Source organism: Dermacentor albipictus, chromosome 4 (genome assembly GCF_038994185.2).
Source record: "Dermacentor albipictus isolate Rhodes 1998 colony chromosome 4, USDA_Dalb.pri_finalv2, whole genome shotgun sequence".
NCBI classification, from domain to species: domain Eukaryota; kingdom Metazoa; phylum Arthropoda; class Arachnida; order Ixodida; family Ixodidae; genus Dermacentor; species Dermacentor albipictus.
In genome coordinates, this window is record NC_091824.1 from 39,439,125 (window position 1) to 39,451,497 (window position 12,373).

At 46.8% G+C, this 12,373-nt stretch overlaps 1 protein-coding gene across 1 annotated transcript in view; it reads right to left on the reverse strand.

The window, feature by feature from the left end:
• ci (cubitus interruptus) overlaps positions 1–12,373 on the reverse strand; it is an 84,286-nt gene that overhangs the window by 15,188 nt on the left and 56,725 nt on the right. The window contains exons 2-5 of the mRNA XM_065443763.1: positions 10,614–10,861; positions 4,348–4,458; positions 3,627–3,809; positions 965–1,146 (exon numbers count right to left, since the gene is read on the reverse strand). Of these exons, the coding sequence (XP_065299835.1) occupies positions 965–1,146; positions 3,627–3,809; positions 4,348–4,458; positions 10,614–10,861 (724 nt within the window). The remainder of the gene's footprint in view (positions 1–964; positions 1,147–3,626; positions 3,810–4,347; positions 4,459–10,613; positions 10,862–12,373) is intronic.

Consider the following 12,373-nt stretch of genomic DNA (forward strand, 5'->3'; position numbering starts at 1 on the left):
TACGTGCAGTGCACAAAACAGTGAACACACAGACAGCTGTTACCATAGCTCAATTGGTACAGCATATCATGTTTCGTGTGGAGACCACAGGTTTGCAAAATTCCCTCTTTCACTTCATTTTTCTCGTTAGAAATAAAGATATAGTATCAGTTTATATCAAACTGATTCTATGCATTCCTTGGCTTTACTATTGGTAGGCTTCATAAAGTGTGTGTACGGAGAGCATTTCCATAAAAAGTGTGTGTACGGAGAGCATTTCCATTTCCATTTTCAGCCTGGATATCTTGAACAATCTTTTTCTCTTAACTTCTGGGAAGAAAGACTTTGTGGACACTGTGATATGTCATGCAAGTAATGCGCGCATCTCAAATAAACTGACTAAAGTAGCAGCATTGTGCTATTTGCCACAGGTGATCTCCAAGAAATCTGCATAACCAAAAAAGAAAAGCAGGAGGTATAATGAGCCTTGCTATTCTACTATGAATTGCATTGAGAAACAAGAGATTGCTTTTATTATAGAAGATATCAGATCAAATTATGGAAGCGTGCAAATTAATGAAGAATTACAACTGCAAGAGTATGAAAAGGGAAGACAAAGAGGAAAAGAGTTAGGCCGGTCAAGCAACGCACAGAGCACATAACTAGACTGGAAGTATGAGTGCCAATGGAACAGAAATGCGACCGAGGGAAGCAAATTATTGGGTTGTATGGTGAGATTAGAAAGTCTTTAAGCATTGGAGAAGCCAATCGACAAAAGAGAAGAGTAATTGGAGATCGTTGAGAGAGGTGTTTGCCTTTAAGTGAAAATAAAAGAAGATAACGATGAAGGCAAAGATGATAGCATGCTACGTGAAGGCACCGGGTGGGCTTTTTAGTAAGCATCGGAGTTTCACAGTTCATTGCAGTGAACCAACACAGGCCTACTCTGTCGGCTGAGAGCAAGGAAAAGGAGATGCGTGCTCACCTTTGTGTCAACCTTGCCTTGTGGTGCACCCAGGACAACTGGTGCAGGTAGGATGGTCTGAGGTGCGAAGGCACCAGCCCCGGGCAACAGCAGTGGCCTCATTAACTGGTTTAGCTGATGAAGTTGCTGCAGGTGGCTTGCCACAGTAGGGGTGCCCATATTCATTGCTGGACTAAGTGTGCCTGCGGGAGAATCATCGGAGGACAAACAAATAAGTATCAGGTGTTAACTTCACGGACGCAAAAAAGAAATGTGCATTATTACGAATTGTCATGCACAAAGTATGGTTAAGCCTTTGTAGCGCCTTCCCTGCTTCATCATCATACTGTATCAGCGGGAACTGCAAGGAGCCATACAGCAGAATACTTTATACCAGCCTGAGGCCCCAGGCCTTGTAAGAACAGTATTTATCTGTGGATCACGAAAGAGAGGTGCATAGTTTATGAAAAACTAACAGCATGTGTATGGCAGCAAGTCCAGAGAAGTGGATTAAGAGCTTCTCACATTAATCAAACTGCATTCATACAAAATTTGTTTCCAGCTTCCTTTTTTTTCTTTTTTTTGCATGAAGCATTCCCATTCAATACTGTGAATTCTGTGAATTCCTGCTAGCATGTGTTCCATATAGTTGATCAATGCAAATACCTTAAGCTGCCTGATCAGCGGTGATAGCCACGTGGCTATCACATAGTGCAAAATAAACATGCTGATGGTAGGCAAAAATATATCAATAACACACTCACAGTAATTGCCACTTATATCACAGATATGGCATATCGAAAGGCCACGGGCATGCATCAGACATGGACATTGCATACATTTCACCAAAACTAATTGATGCAGCCCATACAACAGTCCATCGCATTTTTTAAATTCCAGTGAAGGAATTCTCACCTTGTGTTGCTACATACTATAGAACTTTGACAACTCACCAATTTCGGCCTTCCCAATATGAATGCACAAGTAGAGAAAGAAATAGTTACATAAAAGCAGCGACACTCAAATTACTTTTCAATTGCGGTATTGTAGTTTAAAAAACCTGTGCACACATTGCATTTTTCGAGAGACATTTCTGACAAAAGTGAGCAAAGCATGTTGAAGCCATTCCTGAGATCCAAGTCATAACAATTACTGGTTGCAGGAAAAGAGGATGCACAAGCAATAATTTCACAATTGTGCAATCACTGAATGTCATCACATGTAGGCAGTATTTCGTATGCATATAATTAATGTGCATTAAAAAAATAGAAGCACAAGAAGGTCTTGTGAATCTACATCATAGACATAAGGTAGAGCAATCAAGATTATTTCTTTAAATTTGAGCTTTCTTGTGTGGCATATCTGAATATAATTGTTGCTTCATTTTTGCTTGTACATTTGACGAACATTCTTTTAATGTGACGTGTTCCTTTAACAGCTGCAGATTTTTCTTATGTGAAACACTTTCTTTTAACATTTATAGGCCCCTGCCATTTTTGCAGTTAGGTTATGTGGCTAAGTGGACGTTAGTAGCAAATAAATGTTAGCCACTGCTTTTGCTCATTTGCAGATAGTTTATTATTATTATTATTATTATTATTATTATTATTATTATTATTATTATTATTATTATTATTGTTATTATTATTATTATTATTTACTTGAGTGCCATGCTGCAACTGCGATATAAAAGCCAAAAAGCAATGAAGTCACATCTGCTTAGGAGAAATACTGTTAAGACTAGCATCATTTTCGGGGTGTCCATTCGTAGAATATTCTATGAGGTACACCGGGGATCCATTGAACAGTTTCCTGAAAGCGCCACTCTAGCAGTTCGGGACGAGCTTAACTAGTAGACTGAGCCATCCCAGTAAGTATGCATTGTACCGAAACACAAGAGCTGCAAAGTACTGATTTTGGTATCGCCATGACGGCCTCATTTTATGCCCACTGCAGAATGACGGCCTGTGCAACAGATTTACAATTACCCCAGTCCTGCATAAGGCAAAACCATTATGCCTGTAAACCTCCTAAGCCTGTCATTCCACCGAACACACTGCCACCCTTGAGTGTGTATGCCTTCCCTTCGCACCTACCACCAATCTGTTCTACATATTACGTGACCTGCCCGATGCCACGTCGTTATTTTGACATAAACCAGAACATAATTTAAATTGGCTTTGCTCTCTAATCCACACCGCTGTCTTTCCATCTGCTCATTGCACATATTGTTTCCTGTTACTTTGCTAGTTGTGCGGTCTATGGCCCACTTTCTCAAGTTTCTCAATAATGCTCCGAAGTTTGGGCTCCAAAGGATACACACGAGCACAACAGGACGATTACATAACTTCCATCTAAAGAGCATCGGTAACCCACCATTTATGTTCTAGAATGCAGCTTACTGCCAACTATCCTTCCCTATTCGTGATGCCATGAATTTCCACACTCGAGAGCCTTTGTACTTGACAAGCATGTGCTAATAAATATATGATAGACTGCATTGCAATGCTAACATAGCATATGCAAGAGGTTACACCAGACATTCATTCTGGCAGCGTTTTACAAACACAGTTGTACCGTATTTGTGATGGCACAGTGTTCTCCACTGAGAGCCTTTGTACCCGACATGCATGTGCGCATCAATGTACGACACTGTGTGCAACGCTAACACAGAATATCATACCTGCTGAAAGGTGGCCATACGAGCCACTGGCACTGGAACTCCGGGATCCATTCATGAAGGAAACCAAGGAGTTGGGAGAGAGGCGGATCATGGAACCAATGTCAAAGCCTTCCGAGTAAGGTGAGCTGGAGAGTGCCCGCTTGCGGCCACGCGCTCCTGCTCTGGGACTAGCCAGCCGAGATCCTGCAAGGAGAAGAGATTTGACCAAGAATGTTACTCAACTAGAAGCGCAACCACAAAATCAATATGCTGTGCTTTGCAAGAATCAAAATACTGTTTTACAAAGTCAGCCAATTCACTGTTGGCTAAACAAAGCCAAACGAATTTGGCACAAGATCAGATTCTTGTACACACATGCAACAACACTTGCAATGGCAACAAGTTTCTTTGCAGAACTTCCATAAGCTTAGGCAACTCATGGCATGAGCGATAGCTTTATATATGTGACCATGCCTTTGTTGATCTTTACTACTATGTTACACTGTAATTTGTTTTCAAGTTCAGGTTTGAAAATAGTTTCAAAAGGACTTGCTTTAGCTTTTCATATAGAGCGGGTGAGGCTGCGTACAACACTGTATTGCAGAGATGTCTTCTTTAAAATGGAAGCTGTTTTTTGCAATTCGCTAAGCTGTCATTGTTGTGAAACTGGTAATGAAGCCATCAGAGTGGGAGTGAGCAAACAAAAATGCATGCCTTTCGGAGTTATTTCGCACAACAATACCTTCGGCTGAGAATGCGATGTCCGGTGTGACCGCTGCACTCGCTGCATGAAAGTCCATAAGACCTCTTTGGCCCAGGGCTGCCATCTGCTGGATGTAATCCATGTGAATTCCTGAAAAGGCCCAACAAAGGATTAAGCTTGGACAAACACTTGCAATGTCAATGTACTATACGCATGTTCCATACAGTAGAGATGAGAATATTACATGAACTGATTGGTTTATTGGTCGATTTATTTACTTCTTCCAACATTTTAAATCATCACTCAGGTAATGTGAGAGACTGTACACGAGCACTAAGGAATATTCTGACCACCCATGTTTTCTTCACTGTATGACAGTACATGGTACAGTAAGCAGGCACACAAGAATTCTCGCCATTCCACCCACACTGGAATACACACACAGAGACCAGAAATTGTACACTTGTCCTTGTGTTCAATCAATAGACTGCCCTCTCTGGCGCATAATAATTTGGTAGTAGCAGTTCACAGGTCAACAATAATTTACTTTGTTTACTGCACAATGTTAGCACATGTAGGCATGTGCATTCATCCACGTCACAATGTCACCAAACAGACTTAATAACCAGAAATGAATAAATCATTGCGCACAATAAGAAAACCAATGACTACCTCGATTATAAAATGAACCATAAGGCAGCGGTTTCAATACCTCAATTATTCAACATTCAAAACAGAATTCCAAATTTCTGGACTGCAGAGCATTCCACGACAGCAGACAACGAAATTCCAGTTGCCGAATGTAGGGGCACGGCTAGCGGTATGCAAGTCGTGATCCTTGATACTGAAGCTAGCACATTTGGAACAGGGGGTTTAGATAACACGTTAGGTTCACATGAAGTATATACGTATAAACTATGCAGTTAAGCTTTATTAATTATTTGCTTCAATCGCCTAGTAATACAAATTGTAATACAGTATTCAACTCATCAGCTCTCGCAAAGCTGAGAATCTTGTGAAAGCTGTAGATCGAATGGCTTTCGTCGCTGACCACGAAAAAATTTCAATATGTTCATGCCAGCTCAAATAAGACAATACTGCACTTTGCTAAGCTTTGTCTTGGCCTCATCGTGTTTCTAACCCACAGTAACCTTGTCTTGCACTGAATTCCTTCAAGCTCCTTTGTCTTGTTAATTTTGTTAGTTCTATTACTGTTACCTAATAAATGCTCACCTGTGACTGTGCGTATGTTTTTCTACTAGCTGACATTTTCTTTTTCTTTTTTTAAACAGTTTTCATAGCAATACTCTTAATGTAGTTGTTTGTTTCATTGTAAGATAGTTTTTCTACCCTTACTCTCAATGGTGACACTATAGAGTGGCCACGGCGTTTTAATGCCGAGCACGAAGTCGATGGTTCAATTCAGGGCTGCGACGGCAACATTTCGATAGGTGTAGAATACAATGAAGTGTGAAAACTTAAGATATCAGCGGCGCAATGGTCACAAGGCGATCCCACTTTGGCATATCCCATGACCCTTGCAGTGTTCTGCGGACACTAAACCACATCAAAACAAACCTGCAGTCTTGTGCACCCGCCACGAACATGTGCTCGCGATGAACATACATTGAAAAATTGGAGCAGAAGTGTTCTTTTGTTGTGCAGCTGCTGTCACACAAAAAGGTGCACAATTTCATTTGTTGCAGTAGCTGCACCAAAATGGGCTCTACATGGATTTATTTGGTGCCTTTGCTATTTCTTTTAAACATGTATGCCTTCCAGCAATCCAACCAAATAACAAACGCACTGAAAGTGTCACGCGTTTGAGGGTACCATTATTGTGAGAAATGAGGCCGCTAGGCAAATCTAAGAGCAACGATGGCCTCTTATCGCCATTTTTTGGAGAGTGCCGACTGCAAACGGCCGCTTGCGGGCCCCTATCTGTTCAGAGAAAAAAGAAATGCGAAGAAAAAAAGAAAACGGAAGGAGGTCTCCAGACGAAACCTGGGCACCGATCGACCAGCCAGCGATCCTGCGGGCCCCTAATCACCGGGCGGCTCGCGGGCGGTGCGAGCCAGATTTTGAGATTGCAGGGGCGTAGCCCCGATCGCACGAGTCACGTGGTCCCGCCTCGCGAGATTCCACGAGACCGTGTCGCCGCGACACTCTGCATGTGCGGCAAAGCGCGTGTGGCTGGAAGAGGAGGGGGACGTGAAATTCGCGAACATGGTCACCTGGAACATTCCTCCGCATTATTTAAAAATTGAATTGCGGTGGTTTTGCGTGCCGAAACCTCGGTCTGATTTTATGAGGCACGCCGTAGTGGGAGGGACTCCGGAAATTTGGATCACCTGGGGTTCTTTAACGTGCACCTGAAACTAAGTACACGGGTGTTCTCGCATTTCGCCTCCATCGCAATGCGGCCGCCGTGGCCGGGATTCGATCCCGCGACCTCGTGCTCAGCCGCCCAACAGCATAACCACTAAGCAACCGCGGCGGGTATTTCGCGTTATTTAAAAAGAAGAAAAAAAAGAAAGGAACGAAAGGCTAACCTAGATATACTACCGCTGCAGGCGTCAAGGAACCGACCTATGGTCATGTTTCTCCCACTCGTTAACTATAGGGTTCAGCCGAAGCTTCGGCTTGCTTTCTCGAAAATGTGGCATACCTAATTTTTTTTTTTAAGTTCAACCGGCCATAGAGTTCCCGTTCCTCTTCGGCCACCAAGTAGCTCACACGCACCAATTTATCTACTGTAACAAAAAGAGACCTTAATAAGTTACAAGATCTTGTATAGATATCGCAATTCTGCACGTTATCAAGATCACTTGAAGGGACACTGAAAAAAGAAAAACACTGAATCAGTTTATATTGACAAAGTATTCATGAGGCGGTTAGGTATTTCGCGGTGATAGGTTGTTTATTAGAAGAGCAAATGGCAGTCAAGGTTTCGTTTTTTTTTATTTCGCCCCCCCCCCCAAAAAAAAGAAAGAACAACTCGAGGGCAGGCACGTGAGAAGTGACGTAACGAATTGTAAAGCTATTCTTTAGCATTTCGGCCATTGTGGCTCAGCAAAAGTTCTTAAAGCTTTCCAAATGCAGTGTTGAGGTCCATTAGAATACAATGTAGCTAACCTTTCTCGATAAAAAAAAATTTAACCAAGCCCGAGCATACGGCGTCGATATCGATGACGTCACGGCAAGCTGGTTCAGGAATTTCACGGCGGCGTCGCCACCTGTCTTTCGTGTTCCAGTCTTTTGTGACATACTAACCGTTTTCTAGCAATAAGAGTGTTTTTTTTTTGGTGTTGCGGAAGGGTAATTTGCTAAGACAGCTGAAATATATTTTGTTTTTCTCTTCAAGGGGAGGCACTACTTGGGCCACTTGCACAGTGACCTAAGCTAACCAAACAAGATTTCACTAACCAACTCAGTAATAAATCACTTTCGAGTTCTAACTGTAAAATTGAATCCGAGAAGTAATGAACTTAGTAGACGTTAAACAGAAATCGTCCGCTTAGCAACCGTTCATACGTCCTCAAATATGCGTAGGGATGCACTGACGTTCCTGCTAACGCACTTGTCAGCACCGTGGGAAAGGAGCGCAGAGAAGGGTTAACTCGAGCATCAAAGATCAATACGTAACATTCATATTTGAAAGATTTAGGTGATACGGGCTAGTTGTAGGAATGAGAAATCTCTGAAAGCGAACGCGGATATCCACGTCAGCCGCACACCGCTGGCTGCCTGGTATGCAGCCGGCGTCGAAAGTTACGGGACCGCGGCGTCTACGAGGATGCTCAATATTTCCACAACCTCACTCTACAAAAAATAAAAATAAAGAAATACACCTTTCGGGGCGTATCTTAATCTTAAACAATATTTGCCATAAGTCTTGATTGCCTGCGCTTCTTTCCCTGAAAACTTTGCGGCGCTCGCTATTGTACTGTCTACAGTGCTATGTCACGTTAATACTGTTCGTGACCTGGAAGTCATACCCGGCGCGCAGCGATAACTAAAGACATGCAATAAGATAGATGACGATTATTACTTGGGAAAACAGATAAGCTGCAAAACGGCGAAGGATTCTCTTAGAGTGTATATATGCGAACAATACAGACCACTTTCGGTTTATGGGAGCCGCCATACTGGGCTGTTGCACGAACTCGATTTTGTGAGCGGTGATATAGAACCAACGTGGCCGTGGAACAGCGAAACGAATCCGAACGAACACGTTCGTTCATATCGACGTAAAGTTCCACCGGCTATACAGTCACCATAACTGTTCGGGAAGTAAACGTTTTTCTCGGACGAACGCGGTCCGCAAATTTTCGACGCCGACTGCACGCGGAAACGGCGCGGCCCGCCGCCCACGCGTGCATATGGTAAAAACCGCGTCACCGAACTGCGCTTCTCTCGGTCATCAGCCGTGGGCGGCGCGGGCCACAAACGTCCCGCGCGAGCACTCGCACACCGGTGCTTCTTCGCCACCGAAAATAGACTCGCACTCCGCCGGCGAAGCCCGAATGGAACGCTTGTTTTAGAGTCGCCGGGCCCGCGCGCGTTTTTCTCTCCACAGAGTGCACGGCGCCGTGCCGAAGCACCCGGTCGGCACGACACCGACGACGACGACGCGCGCATGCCAGCGCAGCCAGCGGGCAAGGCGGGTACCGGATCGAGTAGTACTCCCATCTGCCGAGAGGTGCGCTAGGAATGGTAGCGATAAACCCGAGTGCGGAACAGTGGGAGAGGATGCTATGCAGCGACATCCTGAAAGTCCAACAAGGACTAGTAAGGCGTGCACGCAGGGCAGCTACCCTCAGCGGAGCCCTGGACTAGGGGAACCGACCCTGGAGAGAAGATGGAAGACTCCATCTGATGCCGCAAAAATCACTGCAAAATAGAGCAAATAAACGTTTTTCATCATAATCATCATCATCATCATCCCATCTGCCGAGAGGTGCGCTCGGAATGGTAGCGATACGCGCGCCGACACGGGCCGCCGGATGGCATTCGAATGAAGACGCGTCGGCCCTGCAGAGACGAGCGGGCGGGAATGGACGAGAGAGACAATGCGGCGAACGCTTCGCAACAGCGAACGCGAGGCCGTCGCGGGACGGAGGCGAGCCGCTGTGCCGAAACGTGACCGCGGCGTGCACCTCGATCGTGCTGAGGCCACCGACGGCAACGTCTACGCGCGCCAATGCTTTTGCAAGACAACGGGTCGGAAAAAAGAGCCCACGACGCGATCAGCCGACTCCCGTCATCTCGACACTCGCGGGGCCAAACTGTTTGGTCGCATTATCCGAAAGTTCGAATGAGCAAGCGGCGGCAAAACGAACAAATTCAAAGCTTTCTGTTGTTGTTGCCTGAAACACATGACACATAATGTCTTTCTGATTCTTTCTGTTGAAGCACAACTTAGCCAGCATGCGGCGAAAAGCGCCAACAGCCTGCTATTTTTATATATCGCGGCATGACACAACACAAAACAATCAAGAACTGTTGGTTTCACGGGCGCAACGACCATCGACCAAGTCGACGGTCGTTGTGAAGTGAAGCAGTAGTGAAGCAGTGAAGTGAAGCAGTAGCGCCGCCTATTGAATTTATTTTTGTTTTCAAGCTCGCAGTAACGCTGCACGCATGAGGCGCCTGTAGGGTTGGATTAACTGAATCGGCATGCCTTCGCGTTCAAACTAAACGAGTATTCCTTGGTAGTAACGTGAGGTTTTGCGCCTGGATTTTTCGGTGCGTTCGAATTAAGCGAAAACTCGAATTAACGGGAGTCAACTGTACTAGATTTGTGACCGTGTGTAAGAGGCTGTTCGCCAGCGACACGCAGTGTGCTAAATGATTGAGCAGATGTGGGGCAACTTTCTTTAGGGGGCCTAGAGGACAGGGACCACAGTAAACAATACGTATGTATCAATACGACAAACGTAGCAGTTTCAGCAAGTTGCTGAAGAACTTCAGTTCTGCCACGCTTTTGTGTCGACCCTAATCCCTAATTACCCTAATCCTGAGCCTTAAGGGGCCAGCTCCGTCTTGCCGGAGGGAAAATTTACAGTACGACTAGCTTTTTTTTTTTTCGTGCGGTAATGCCAAACTATCTAATGACGTATGACTCGGCGTAGGTAGCGCACGTCAAACAAGGACATATTATCCACAGGGACATGCGTTGGACTGCGCACCGTCCCTGTCTCTCATTTCGTTCCCGTCAATCGCTCGTTACGCCTACACCGAATCAGCGCAGCCGCCGCGCGTGGTGAGCACGTCACCCCCGGGGGCAACCGACGAGCACTCACCCCGGTGATCGAGCGGACTGAGCACCCGCATCGCCAGCGGCGGGCTCGCCTGGAAGGGGCTGTACATCTGGTCCATGTACGGGCTGAGCCGGTACGGCGATTGCAGCGCCGCCGCCACGGCCGCCGCGTCGGCGCTCTGGCGACGTTGCTGTTGCTGCTGGACCTGCTGCTGCACCTGCTGCTGCTGTTGCTGCTGCAGGTAGGCCATGTCCTGCAGCCCGGCAGTCTGAAGGGCCGCCCCGGCCAGTCTGCGAACGGGGGGAAAAAAAAAGCGAGCGACGTTGAGGAGAATGACAGGTGCGGGCCATTACGGTAATCTGACGTCGTAACTCGCACGAAAACGCGCGAACGCAAACGTACAAGAGATAGGTAAGCGTGCCAGGAACTGCGATCAGAGAGATCCGCCACGTTCATTTGCTTTAGGCAGAAAGACAGCCGGCACAGTTAAAGGGAAGGCAGGGATGTTAACCAGGGGCGGTGTAATGTAGCGATTCCTTTCGCTTGATTACGCGGAGGAAAGAAAGCACTAGGAAGGAGGAGCATTGCATCACACAATTGAAGTCGAAACGAGTGGGCCCAACACGCGATCGTCACGTCTGAGCGCGCGGTAGGTTTTAGTGCTCCGCGGTCCGTCCACGCTGCGCAGGCAGAGCAGCCGAACGAGTCCGCATAGGTTAAAAACTACCGGGAGCCAGACATTCTCGGCCGATAGCCGGCACTCGGAGGCCACGCGTTGGACCGACTTCTCGGCGTGAAACAGCGAAGAGAACGGCCTCGCGAGGAGCTGTCCCGCCGAGGCTGACTGCGTGACGCCAAAGCTCCCTCGCAGTTCATTTCCTTCCTCCATGCTCGATTCCATGTCTCGTTTTTCATCCACCGATGACGGCCGGGTGATCGCGTTGATAACGCGGGCGGAGCGCCGCTGACGAAGCGCGATAAGCAATAACATCGGGATAGAATCGTTACACTATCCCGGACCAAAAAGACCGCCCGGCTGACCTCCCAACGCTGGGTCAAGGGAACAGGGAACATCCGAGTTAGCGAGATGGAAAGGGTGAATGCTGCCGGCGTCGAGCACTGACAGGTATTCGCGCAAGTGCACAGTTCTCACGGAGAGCCTGCGCTGCTTCGCAAGCCGTGTGCTCCATCTCGCAAGTCGTTTGCAACACTGTCGTCGAAGCCACGAGGAGTACAGATGTAACATGCTTGCGCAGCGGAATATAGTTTCGGGCGTAACTGCCTGATCATAGGCGGGATTAGACAGCTTTATCTTTGCTTGGTGCACGATACGTTACAGCGACAGGTAACACGTCAGGATATTTGCGCATCCGCGTCGTATACCACGTATTAATATGAGGGTGAGAGGACGACGCGGTGCGGATGCACACATTTCCAGGGGCATTGGGTCTTCCTAGTGCTAAGGAGCACCGCAGCTTCCACTGTGCTCCAAACGACTTGCGAGGTGGAGTATATAGGTCACTATCTCCCAATGCCAAATCGGTGCATTATGCAGCGCAATAGGTCGTCGGCGTTTTGCTTCCTTTCGCGGCTAAGACATCGCATGCAGCACTGTCAGCCCTTCCGACAGAGACCAAGGAGACAGAAGGGCACACGGTGGGCGGCAGTCGAGTCGCCGCAGACGCAAGGAACTGTACGACTCGTGTGACGTCGTACGAACTCGACGCCTGGCGGCTTCCCCGCAAAACGAGAATCGCGCACTAAGCAGACGGCGCCGAAACGGGTAAACAACCGGAAAGAAG